The sequence below is a fragment of the Eptatretus burgeri genome, chromosome 11 (genome assembly GCF_056783735.1).
Source record: "Eptatretus burgeri isolate ZD-2024b chromosome 11, Ebu_testis_v1, whole genome shotgun sequence".
Lineage (NCBI taxonomy): Eukaryota > Metazoa > Chordata > Myxini > Myxiniformes > Myxinidae > Eptatretus > Eptatretus burgeri.
In genome coordinates this window covers 42,009,830-42,023,069 of record NC_140971.1, presented here as the reverse complement: position 1 = coordinate 42,023,069, position 13,240 = coordinate 42,009,830, and the positions used below count along the sequence as shown (strand labels likewise).

The 13,240-nt window shown below is 40.6% G+C and overlaps 1 protein-coding gene across 5 annotated transcripts in view; it reads left to right on the top strand.

Annotated features, from left to right (window-relative positions):
- Positions 1-13,240, top strand: part of MSH3 (mutS homolog 3) — a 163,047-nt gene that overhangs the window by 70,892 nt on the left and 78,915 nt on the right. For all 5 annotated transcript variants that reach the window (XR_015049253.1, XM_085846180.1, XM_085846178.1 and 2 more), the window contains exons 12-15: positions 2,607-2,739; positions 8,496-8,683; positions 10,802-10,970; positions 11,366-11,430. Coding sequence is in view for 4 of the 5 variants with exons in the window: in XM_085846180.1 (XP_085702306.1) it covers positions 2,607-2,739; positions 8,496-8,683; positions 10,802-10,970; positions 11,366-11,430 (555 nt within the window). In the remaining variant the exon portion in view is untranslated. The remainder of the gene's footprint in view (positions 1-2,606; positions 2,740-8,495; positions 8,684-10,801; positions 10,971-11,365; positions 11,431-13,240) is intronic.

Sequence of the window (13,240 nt, the reverse complement as noted above, 5' to 3'; positions counted from 1 at the left end):
GGAGGAGTTTGGAGGAGGAGAGTGAGGAAGGGTGGGGGGGGTTGGAGGAGGAGAGTGAGGAAGGGGGGAGAGCAACACCTTACCCCACGTCATTACAAATGCACTCAGGGATGAGATGGTGCAAGGAGGGGGTGGGAACGAGAGAGAGAGACAGACAGACAGACAGACAGACAACAGACAGACAGACAGACAGACAGACAGACAGAGAGACACAGAGACAGAGGAGGGAAGTGGAGCGAGGAGGGGGTGGGGGAGTGAGGAGAGTGAGGAAAAGGGGTGAGATGAGGAAGATGGGAAGGGGGTGTTAGCAAAGATGATATGTTATGCTGTATGCGCACACACACACACACACACACACACACACACACACACACACACACACACACACACACACACACACACACACACACACACACACACACACACACACACACACACACACACACACACACCGTATATATACATACACACATGTATGTATGTGTACATATATACAAATATTGTTTCTCATTGAGGAAGACCAAGAAGAAGGATTATTTGGCCGAAAACTTGTCACTTTAAAGATCGTTTGGAAGCTGTGTCTGTGACTCATTTCATTTCTTCCCATTAAATACACACACACACACACACACACACACACACACACACACACACACACACACACACACACACACACACACACATACACACATACACACATACACACATACACACATACACACATACACACATACACACATACACACATACACACATACACACATACACACATACACACATACACACATACACACATACACACATACACACATACACACATACACACATACACACATACACACATACACACATACACACATACACACATACACACATACACACATACACACATACACACATACACACATACACACATACACACATATACACACATATACACACATATACACACACACACTCACTTGTGTGTGTGTGTGTGCGCGCAGAGGCACTTCCAGGTGTTTACGTAATAGATGCCTTCCTGGAAAACATCGTTTGAATCAAACTTAAAAATCCCTTGGATTTTTAAGATGTATTAAAGGGGGAATGCATTCCCAACAGAAAAAACATTTGAGTCCAAATTTTTCAAAATTGCTTTACTCACCCTAATCCTCCCGTTATGTTAATTGTTCATTGTTTTAATTCGATCTTTAATTTATTTTATTTTGCCTTCCTACCTCTGGAGATTTCCCACGAAAAACCACTCGCACCGCCTTTATGGTAATCCCGCTAGTTCATTTTTTGTTAGACTTTATTAAGTTATTTTTTGTTGCACTCAATGAAACCAGTTCAATGAAGCTGGTTAATTTTGGCACATTCTTTAATCTTTTCTTCACTCAATATTATTCTCCAAACAGTGGAGCTGTTAGAGCTTCTCCAAATATAAAAATTGTTAATTCCTTTAAGTATTCTGATTTCACTCCAGATTTCAACACTTATTTCGTCCACGAGATCCGATCCACAAAGCCAAAATCATATTTTGATTATCCACTTTAATTAGTCAGTGACAGTCCATCATGGAAAATGATGTCACATAATGCATGAAATCGCTCCAAGCTCATAATTTAAAAACGATAGCACAGCGATTCGTAGCGATGATGAACAGACATTCGATAATATGAGTGAGGAAAATATAAAATATAATTTGATCACTTCATTGATACGAAACCGTTGCGGTCTGTTCCAAGTCAAGGCATATTGTTGAGCAGGCTGAACAAAATAGCGGCTTAAGACCTGAGCGAGGTGACAGAGTGCTCACCAAGATGACGTGCCGCCATCTTCGTAAGGCTTGTTTTGGTTTTTTGTGATGCGCACTGCCTAAACTATCTTCAAAAGGGGTGTTTTAATTAATCTAAACACCCAGTTTTCATTCATTCACTCTTGGAGTTTTCTTGGTAAGCATTCAAAGTTTTTGGTTGCAACGTTTCTTGGTTTTGGAGTTTGGAGGAGACTGACCGACTGACTGACATACTGACACGCACTGACACGCACTGACACACACTGACATTTATTATTACAGATTACTTGTCTTTGGCTGTGAGCAACAATGAAATGCCATGAAGAGGGAACAAAATTTATCAGGATTTTGGAGCTCTTACCTCCCAGAATAGCACCATTTCAACTTCTTCAAGAGCTTAGAATTCTTCAAGAGCTTCTTTAACTTCTTTCAGTTTTCTAAATTTTTAGTAGCCATACTTCGATTAAGAAAGATAAAGGCTATTTTTTTATGCCACGATGCAACTAACAGCTATGGAACTGAAAGGTGGGGATTTCCTTCCTTGCCTTGTTTCGTTACTTTTCACAATATTACAATGGTCACTCTTACCTCCATTAATCTCAGTGGAAGTTATACACTCGTTCCACCCACATGTCAACACGTGTTGTGTAACTATCACTGATTCTTAATAAGGAAATGCTTAAAACCCACCAAAACAAAACTCCACTGTAGAAGTTAAATATTTGGTGAAGGTTTGCTTCATGGTAGACGAAGTGCTGTTGGTGTAAATGTAAATTATGCTCAGCATTTGATAATTGTGCCATTGTTTTGCATCCCGTGTACCCGACAGTGCCATTGAAGAGCGCTTGGACACCATCAAGGAGCTGCTCTCCTCACATGGCACGCCGTTGTCCCAGCTTCATGACTTGCTGAACCACCTTCCTGATCTTGAAAGAGGTCTAGCAAGCATTTATCACAAGAAGGTTTGCTTATCGATGACAATGGAAAATCTGGAAATTACTTGTCGTTTAATTGTAAGTGCATGTTTAATGTACTGGTAAATATAATTATGATTTTGAACAATGACAAAGGTTCAGGCCTGTTGTATCAGCATACCCACAGAAACCATGCTGGTCTTCGCTTCACTACTCGAGTTATTACTATATTTATTATTACTCAAGCAATTATAATTTGATTTTCGTTTTGTCTAAGATATTTCAATTCAACTTTCATTGTTGCATCCATATTTTAGTTTGAATATGTAACGTTGTGTTGGCAATTCATTCACCATGTTTAATTCCAAAATGAGTTATTTCATGAGTAAACAATAAGTCAGCTCTACATGGACATCCACAGATCGGCTGCGAATCTACGGTCCCCCTACCTTGCATTCTGTGTGATACGTGCTTGCCGGTGTGTGGATCCTGCGGGGTTGTGATCCCGCTGTGCCCCGGTGGTTCGCTTTTGGGATACTTGGAGCACGTCGCGATGCGAACAGATGCATGTTCAGATAAATGATGATAAATAGTTTGCTAATCCTGCAGCATATGGGGACAAAGGAAAGAAATTAACATTCGGAATAGATTTAAATTGAATGTAACCTTTGATTCCGTGATCAACAAAATGCAAAACCCAAGCAACGAATAATGTCACAGGTATTATTTTGTGTTAAATAAATTGGGTTCTCTTGAGAATCTTCCTCATTCGACATGGTCGTGGGAGGGGTTGGTTGGGAGGTTCATCGGAGGTGTATATCATACATGATGGAGTGCAGATGTTTTTGTTGATTACATTGAGCTTGAAGTTGCAACGCATTGCTATGAATAAGTTAACTGGCTAACTGCTTTGCTTTGCTTTGCTTTTCGACAACAAACTTTAGGATGGCCTAAATGTCGGTAAGGCAATTTTTGTCAGGAAGGGCACCACTAACTTCAAATATACAATGTTTTGTTTCCTATGTTACACTGCCACACACAAATGCCATGATTGATTGTTCAACCACATTGTGCTAAGTGGAAAATGGTCACATTGGTTCAGTGCAGCAGTTGCATGCAGAACCCTTATGATACAGCATGGGATTGCATGTATAGTATAATGGCAGTGCAGTCTGAATAAACATTTGTGGTGCAGTGTCTCGATCGCTTGCATGTCAGGCCCGAGCGGTGTTGTGTGACTGCGGTTGCACATAGGGTCAAGTGCAGTTGAATGCAGAGGGAGCAGGCCACGGAGCCCATGATGCAATGCAGTGCTAAGGTAGTAGCAAATTGAGCCCATGCAGTGTAGTGCCATCCTTGCTCGTAGAGCCTGTGCGGTCCAGTTTAACCGTCGGTTGTATGTAAGCAATGCATTTTATCCTTTCATTGAGAAACGATGAAACTTACTTCATGGATGTTTGGTGGTTTTGGTAGTCACAAATTATTTACTGGTGCCTGTTAGGTGATGCATTGGTCCAGAGTGATTTGTACATCTATTATTCCAGACTGAATGAAGCCTAATTTGTTACACTAGAAACACCCGCTCCCTACAGGAGCAGCGGGGTGTTGGGGGGAGGGGGGATGAAATGTCATGTACGTGCGCACCATGCGGTCGGTGGTTTGTAAATATCCTTATTGTGTAATGGCCACAATTATTCCCATGTTTTTATGGGGTTGACTGGGGGAAGCTTGGCCCAAGTCTTTCATGAACCAGCTAGCCAGGTCTGACGTTTGACTAATTGTGAAGGCAGGAATTTGCAATTTGTTTTGAGTGCCGCTGTTAGCTCACCTACTCTTCATGATGAACACCATGGGATCTTTGAAAGTCCACCAACTAATGCTGGCAGATGAGGCGCTGGTTTCACAGTCCTCCGAGGAACGGCACACATTGATGAATCACCCAAACTGGTTATAAGCCTGGTGTTGGCTTAATGGTTAGGGTGGTGGGCTTAGGATCCTAGGGTCCTGAGTTCAAATCCTGCTCAGCTATTGAATTAACACCAGGTTGGGTTGACTCGGCCTGTCATTCTGCCGAGGTCGGCAAAATTAGTACCAGCTTGCTGGGATGATTGAGCTATTTTGAATATCCTGCGTTGGAGTGGCGACCCGTCCAGGATTGTGCCCAATAGCCCTGGAGACTGCTTTGGCAGCACCGACACTCTGCACAGAGTATGGTCACAATGGATGGATGGATGGATGGATGGATCCATCCAAACCATAAGCACGTCGAGTTTCCTCCAAACTTCATCCAGTTTAATAGCGACTGTTTAATAATGTCATGTTACTGTACCTTAGACAGAATTGACTGAATAGTTTGTGGTTGTAATAATTTTTACGTCCGGAATGTGTGCGCCATAAAATGCAATGATAATTATATGTACTATACACAGAGTTCGTCCAAGGCGCAAATCTCCCTTCGGGAAGGGGGGCAAGTTAAATTGCTACAACCTCCGTCGTGTGACCCTTTGTCCTCCTGTCAAGTTTGGTTGAGATTGGATAACTAACGACTGAATGTATAGCGGTCAAAAAACAGTCATAGACTGATAGACACCAAATGGCATCTTTTAGTATGATGATGTGTTGGGATATGGTTTGTTTTGGGTTTGAGATTTCTGGTTACTTCCGGATCTATAATCATCCAGGAAGTACGCGTAGTTTGTAGAGGGAGAGACTTTAGTCAATGTTCACTCCCTGAGGATATATAATTGGGAAAGCAGAGTAGTGAGGAGGAGAATAACAGCCAGTTAAATGTTACTTTGTTGTGTACCAGGTCACATCAGAGTTTTGAGCTTTTGCTTTGACTTTGAAATGAACTCAATAATAATAAATAATTATGATCATCCTCGTTTTGTGTGCAGCCTGTTGCTGCTGGCTTGCATCATTGCTGGAAGCACGATTGTGCCACTGATGCCGTGTCTCCTGCTGGTTAGGGCAGGAATTTGTAATTTCTTCTTGGTGCCTGGGAATACTGTCCTACTCTTCTCGAAGGACACCGTGGGATCTTTAGCGTCCACCGACTAATGCCAGCAGACAGGATTCCCGTTTAACATCCATCTGAGGGACGACTTCAAACGTATGCGAGACAGCTTAGAGGCGAGTGTGTGTACCTTTTGGGAGTCTCGGCCATGCTGCCAGCCCAATAATAATGATAAATCATTGAAAAGTTTATCATACACTAATTAGCCCCAAAGAGGTTCTCAAAATGATCATTTCGGTAACAGGAGGATAAGTTGAAACATTTTCCACATTTCTGTAGTTTTTAAGAGCAGATTTCAATTGTATGAACAAGTAATTATAACGGATTACAAAGACCCATCCTCAATATTGAGTCGTGCAGTGCTTGTGTATACATCATTTATATGTGAGATATGAATTTGAGACTTGGACATACCAAAATGTTTACGTCGTGTCATATTTGGGTCTTTGGGGTTGGTTGTAACAAACTTTTTGGTTGGTTGCAGCATTATTTGGTGTTTGCCATGACAAGGTGTAACAAATTTCAGGCAATGCGGAAGTCAGAAAACACTTGGCTTATTTATCTTTGGCTTGTCTCACAAAACAGCAAGCACATCCTCGCACATCCTTCGTAGGTATCAATGATCAAAACTAAGAGGACTGACCTTCACATGTTATAATATCAGACAATTTCTACTGATTTTCGTCCACTCAGTTCATGAGGATTGTAGCAAGCACCACGGTGATGGAGAAACTGTCTGCACTTCACTTGGTGCCTCCTATGGCTGTTGTGGTTGTGGCAGCTTCAGTGAAATGTTTTCCCATCCATCAAATTTATTATCTTGCCAAAACGAAGTTTTTGCAAGATATGTTAGTCAGGTTTTTTTTTTTTTTGTTTGTTTGTTTCTCTGTAATCATGTATAAAAAATTCTGCAGAGCACAGTTATCATCGGAAATTTTTGTAACTTCGCATATCATAGGCCTATAGAGGTCCCTTTCAGTGCATAAAATTTTGAAGGTCAAGGTCAAAGGTCAAGGTCACTTTGTCGCAAATCAGGGGAGTCGATGAAACCCTTATTTTTTTGAGTAATTTTGATCGGATCGTCTTCAAACTTCATGGGAATATAGTTCATGGTCTGGTGCTCAGCTGATTAATTTTTGGTGGCAATTGGCCTTGACCTTCATATGTTTTTTTTGTTGTTTGTTTGTTTCTTTTTTGGTCTGTGATCACGTATAAATCACTCTGCAGAGCACAGTTGTCATTGGAAATTTTTGTAACTTCGCATATCAGAGGCCAATAGAGGTCCCTTTCAGCGCATAAAATTTTGAAGGTCAAGGTCAAAGGTCAAGGTCACTTTGTCGCAAATCAGGGGAGTCGATGAAACCCTTATTTTTTGAGTAATTTTGATCGGATCGTCTTCAAACTTCATGGGAATATCGTTCATGGTCTGGCGCTCAGCTGATTAATTTTTGGTGCCGATTGGCCTTGACCTTCATGGTTGGCGCCTAAGGTCAAACATATTTGACCCCATGGTCAAATTTTCAAGTCTTAGGAACCATATCGTGTAGTACCTCAAATTGAACAGCTCTGAGTGCTTTCTAGATATGTCAAGCTTGAGACATTATGACGTCATTTGGTGACGTTATGAGGCAAAAGCATATTTTTCATGGTTACTCTGAAGAACGATTCTCATCGGAATCTCTCGTAGGCAGATATTCCTCAAGGAGTCGCTCCTGGTGGATAGCAGCTCTGTTCACCTCAGTGTGACCTTAAAGAAGTCACACGTGGTCACCTTTTGGCAAGATACGGGTCACCCTGCGGGTGACATTGGTTTATTGATCTGTCACCATGCTGCTTCCTCATGAATTTTGTCACAAATTAATCTCCATAGCCCATAGCTCCTTCATGTTCCAGTGCTTTCATCCTCATATGTCTGCTTCATACTCCATCGCATCTCTGTCAGAATCATCCTCATAGTCATCACTCGACATACCCAGCCTATGCAAGCCAGCAAGTGACTCATTCTCTGTTACGTTATGCTGCAATTTCTTCCTGAATGGTGTTACAACTTGCCTCGATTGCATTTATTTATTTTCTGGGGCAGCGGGGCACAAGCAGGGGAAAGAATGAACAGGAAAAGAGGAAGGGGAGGAAACCAAGCAATGTAGTGTCACACCGATGATCATCTCCGCTCTTGGTAACAAGCCAATGTTGCTTCCTTTGTGGAATATCGGAATCTGTAACGATGCCACATTCTGATGCAGATAACATACTTTACATTGATGTTTGGGGAAAAGGTGGGTGGATAAACAATTGATGTAACATGCATAGACATCTTGAGCTAATTTATCTTGATGACTTACACCAACATGCCTCAAACTGGTGTGATGCATTTGCTCGAAACTATGACGTCATATTGATGCACTGTGATCTGGCGATTTGTACCACGAAAGTTGTTTAGAGTCGGACATAAGAACAGTAGACTTTTTATTTTTTTTTTCTTTGTCTTATTGACCCACATAAAATTCCATACCATTCAGCAAAATGGCTCTGTCAAACTATTGTTCAGGCCACTGCTTGTGTACAAACGAACAAGACTGGATACTCACTGCATTATGAGTTTACTGGACCATTGAATCGGCAATGAGCCACAGGACCATCATTTTCCTTGCAAATTTCCTTGGCCTTAAAGTTGGTGTCCCTTGAACTGCTCTTGATGGAGATGTTCTGATGATAAACATGAATCATAATATCACTCTGATGGTAATTGCATAACCACACCTGTATTTCACTTTGTGTGATTGTGCAGTGCTCCACACAGGAGTTTTACCTGGTGACCAGCACACTAGGCCGCCTGGCAAACGAGGTGGACAAGCTGAGTGGTACTGTGGAGGTGCGGTCACGTTCGGTGCTTCTCAAGAAGCTCCTGCTGGAATTACCACAACGACTAGACCCAGTGCGGCGCTTTGTGTCCCTTGTGAATGAGAAGGCAGCCAGGTGCACACTGTGTGGGCCTGTGTGCAACAATTTATAAGTGGACAAGAATGTGTAGTGTGTGATCATTCATCTGAAGTTGAACAAAGATGATGATGATGGACATGCCTTGCATGGTAAAAATCAATGAGCTTGTTATGATAATTGTCAAAACAATAACGAGAACTATCAGAACAAGGAAGAAAATGAGAACGATGCAAGAATAACTAGAAGGGCTCTGGGTACAGCACATACTTCCTCCAAGGTTATTAGTATCCCACTGATAGGCTGGATATGGATTCAGACCTCAACTAAAATTGAATCAGCTTGTTCTTGTCACCTAACCAACTCATTCATCAAGTTTTGTCCGAATCCATCCATAAAGTTTTGAGATATCGTGCTATATATAGTTTTAGCCCGATCGCTCAATGGTGAAAAATCACTTTTAAATTCTCGGATCGAGATCTGGATCCAGATCTTCACCAAAATCTAATCATTTCGTCCGTGTCACATTCCCAAACTCTCCACCAATTGTTTTTTTTCCGAATCCGTCCACAACTTTTGGAGATATCCTGTTCACAAACAAACAGGCAAACAGACAGACAGACAGGGAGTGAAAACATATCCTCCATTCACTTTGGGTGGTGGAGGTACAAAGCACTGAAACCACATACAACTAGAGAGTTCTGAGAACACCTTACCCTGTGAAGTCTTGAGAAATAGTGTGAAGGGTCTTTGAAACTCTTGCTTTGCGTTTCCGAGAGCGATCTATGTTTCCTACGAGCTGCCATTTTGTTTGAATCTCGATATTCTCCAACACTGATAGCACAGGCGGCAAATTTGATTGGTCGAGATGATGTAAAATGGCATAATATTTTGTCTAACGACTGCTAAACTGGAGGTTTTCTGAAATTTCAAATAAAGCGATTTGTGTTCTTAAATATCCACATATAGTTGAAATAAAAAAGATTTAGAAGGTTTTAGAAAAAAAAAATTTTTTTTCGGAGGTTTGCTTCCGTTGATTCATCGTCTTTTGCACCACCTTATTTAACACGTCCCATTAATTATTTGTGCCTGTTGTTTGTTTTCCTTTGTGACATCCTTATAAAAGGTAAGTTTCCTGTTTGGAATGATTTCAATTTTGTTTGATTGCCAGACAGGCAAACAGAGTAAAAAAAAAAATCCTGACTCCTCTCTGCACATGCGCAATCAGGACGAGATGACATACATTTTGTCCAATTTCAGAACCAAAGTACTGCTAAACTGCCGGTTTGTGTTCAGATTAGTTGTTCTACCATGTTCAAAATCTAACGTTCAATTGAAATTAAGTTGTTCCTCAATCATAAACTGATGTCTGCAGACAGACTGACAGACAGACAAAGTGAACTAATTGCTTAACCCCGCCTTTCACTTTGCGCGCACAGGGTAAAGATGGAAGGTAAGGAACATTGAGAAGAGATTGGCAGTAGTTAAAGAAATGGCGTAGAACCTAGTTATTTTTTAATTGCAGGAAAGTCGTGTTCACCATCAATATATCTTCCATGAACTGCGGTGTTTTTCATTGGTACCTATGGAACAAATTGATGCAATAGAGATGTTGCAAATTTGTGGTCCTATAACATTATGGTGGAGACGTTATGAATTTCCTTACAAGGAACTTCAACGTAAGAGAATGCCATTAGGCCCATCAAAGCATGTGTAATGGTTGCCAACCTATGGTTGGTTGTTTGTCCGTGCTCTATCCTTTTTAAATGCTGAGCGTCAAGCAAGGAGACATGTAAATGAAAAATATTTGGTCGGACTTGGCCATGGTTGGGTTCGAACTGCCGACCTCCCAGACTGAGTATGGACACTCTCACCAGTATATCACCGAGTCTGGTCGAGACATTTAAAAGCCAATGTGTGACATTTTATGGGATCAGGACAGTTTGCTAAGATAATCCAATGTAAGAGTGAAAGCTTATATAAATAAATATTAAATCCAAGGAGAAAGTGACAAAGATGGTACAAGGATTGTGACTGGCTGGGGTGCAATGTCCATGTAATTGTGGTGCGCTGAAAAGTTGGCCTATCGTTCACGGTCGATGCAAAGCTTGGAAGCAATACGGATTGGTTATTGATGATGTTGCTGTTATGTTGCAGGGAGGGTGACAAGACCCAGCTGTTTGTCAATCTTGATGAATTTCCTCAAATTCGCAAGCGGAAGCAGGAAATTGAGGAGGTGTTCATGGGTTTGAGAGATCATCGCAAAGAACTGCGGGTTGTGCTTCGCAGTCCTTCTGCAGACTACGTCACCGTCTCCGGCCAAGAGGTTCCAACAATGTTTGCACCTTTAACGATTCGGATTTTATATTGTGTTTAGTGTTCCATACCTTAGCTCCGACAATGACCTCGACAACTCCTCATTCCATGCTGTATATCTGTGTTTGGTAGTGTTTTCATTCGTGTGCAGTTCAAATATACATCGGTTCCATCCAACTGACAATGATTTTTCACTTTGAAAATATTCATCATTCAAACATTAGTGCTTGTGGTTAAAAAATTTTTTTGAAATCTTTTAGAATTAACAGCAATTCTGTTTTTGAACTGACATAGTCATGACCTTTTTTTTTGTTCCAAGTTTCCAAGCTTTGCTGAATTTTTGTTCCAAGTTTCTGGTGTTGGGCAGAGCTATGAACTGCCCTTACAGGTTTCTTTGTTTTTCAGTTCCTTATCGAAGTGAAAAACTCATTGCTACATAACGTCCCCTCTGACTGGCTTAAGATCGGGAGGTAATTGTGTCCTGGTGGTTTTGTTTGACTTGTCATTTATATAAATATTACAATGGTTCCTGTGTGTTTGGTTTCCCACCCACTGTTCGGTTTCATGCATACTAAGGGAACTCCAAAGGAGTGCTTGAAGGAAAATTTGGTGTTTATGTAAATTTAAACTCCCCTTTTGAAGATAATTAAAGGCTTACCTCTGTGAAAAGCTTTTCCTTGGTCAGCCCAACTTCGCCTTGCAGTGGTCTTAGCCGCCATTTTGATTTTGCCGATTTAAATATGGTGCACCTTGGAAACACGATCTATTTCTCACAGGATAATTCAAGTATATCATCAAAATATTATTTTGGATTTGAGAATCGGATATCATGGACTAAATAAGTGTCAAAATCAGTGAAATCTAAAAATTTTAACAAATTAGCATTTAATATAATGAGAAGTGTATTTATTTAAGGAAAGCATGAAGCTTAATCAAAACAAGAAGGGCACTCGGTAGAGCACATACCTCCTCCACGCAATGCCTGATCCACGAGAACATATTGGGCCCAATCAATACATTTTTGAAATATCATGCTATACAGTACAATATCGATCTCTCAATGGTGAAGAATCACTCGAAAAATTAAATAATTCTCGTATCCAGATGCGGATTCAGACCTTCACCAAAATCGAATCAATTCTTCCTTGTCACACACCCAACATATCCACCAAGTTTCATCCAAATCCGTCCACAACTTTTTGAGATATTGTGCTATATATCGTTTTTGGCCCGATCTCTCAATGATGAAGAATCACTTTAATAATTCTAGTAGTCGGATCCGGATCCGAATCTTCACCAAAATCTAATCAGTTTGTCCTTGTCACACACCAAAGATGTCCACAAAATTTCATCCGGATCTGTCCACAACTTTTTGAGATATCCTGTTCACAAACAAACAGACAGAAAGGAGTGAAACATAACCTCCTTCACCTTCGTTGGCGAAGGTAAGAAAGACCAATTACTGCACCGTAGTCCCAAGAAGGAAGCCATCCATAACACACACACACACACACACACACACACACACACACACACACACACACACACACACACACACACACACACACACACACACACACACACACACACACACACACACACACACACAATTATATGGACTGAAGAAAAGATTAAGGAATGTGCAGAAAGTGGAAGTTCATTGAGTGCAATGAAAAAAATATTCATCAGCGGGATCGCCGTACTCTACGAGCTGCTTTTGCAAGCCGTGGTGATACAGTTCACAGGGGTCCTTTTTTCCGGCAATTACGAATGCAGTTTGCATTTTTCACCTTTTTGTGCGAACGACTTTCATTATAAAATACAAATATAAATTTATTAATGTATACCTAAAATAAATAATAAAAACTTCCATTTTCGAATCGAACCTCGTGTTTCAAACTCCACCACATTGGTTCGAGCTGGCAAGCCATAGACTGACATTTTGAGTGCTTTCTGTGGGAAATAAATTTCATGGATTTTTCACTTGAATTCCACATTTAAAGAACTGTATTTGTCGAACTATGTTAAAGTAAGCCTTTGTGATTCTCCTTTTCATGTTCTTTATCTGTGCTGAATATGTGTGTGTGTGTATATGTATGTATATATATATATATATATATATATATATATATATATATATATATATATATATATATATATATATATATATATATATATATATATATATATATATATAAATTGATTTACCCGCCGATCACATCACACGCCTTCTGGTTAACCTCCGCCATCTTCGAAGATGGATGGAGGTTACTGTTTTCA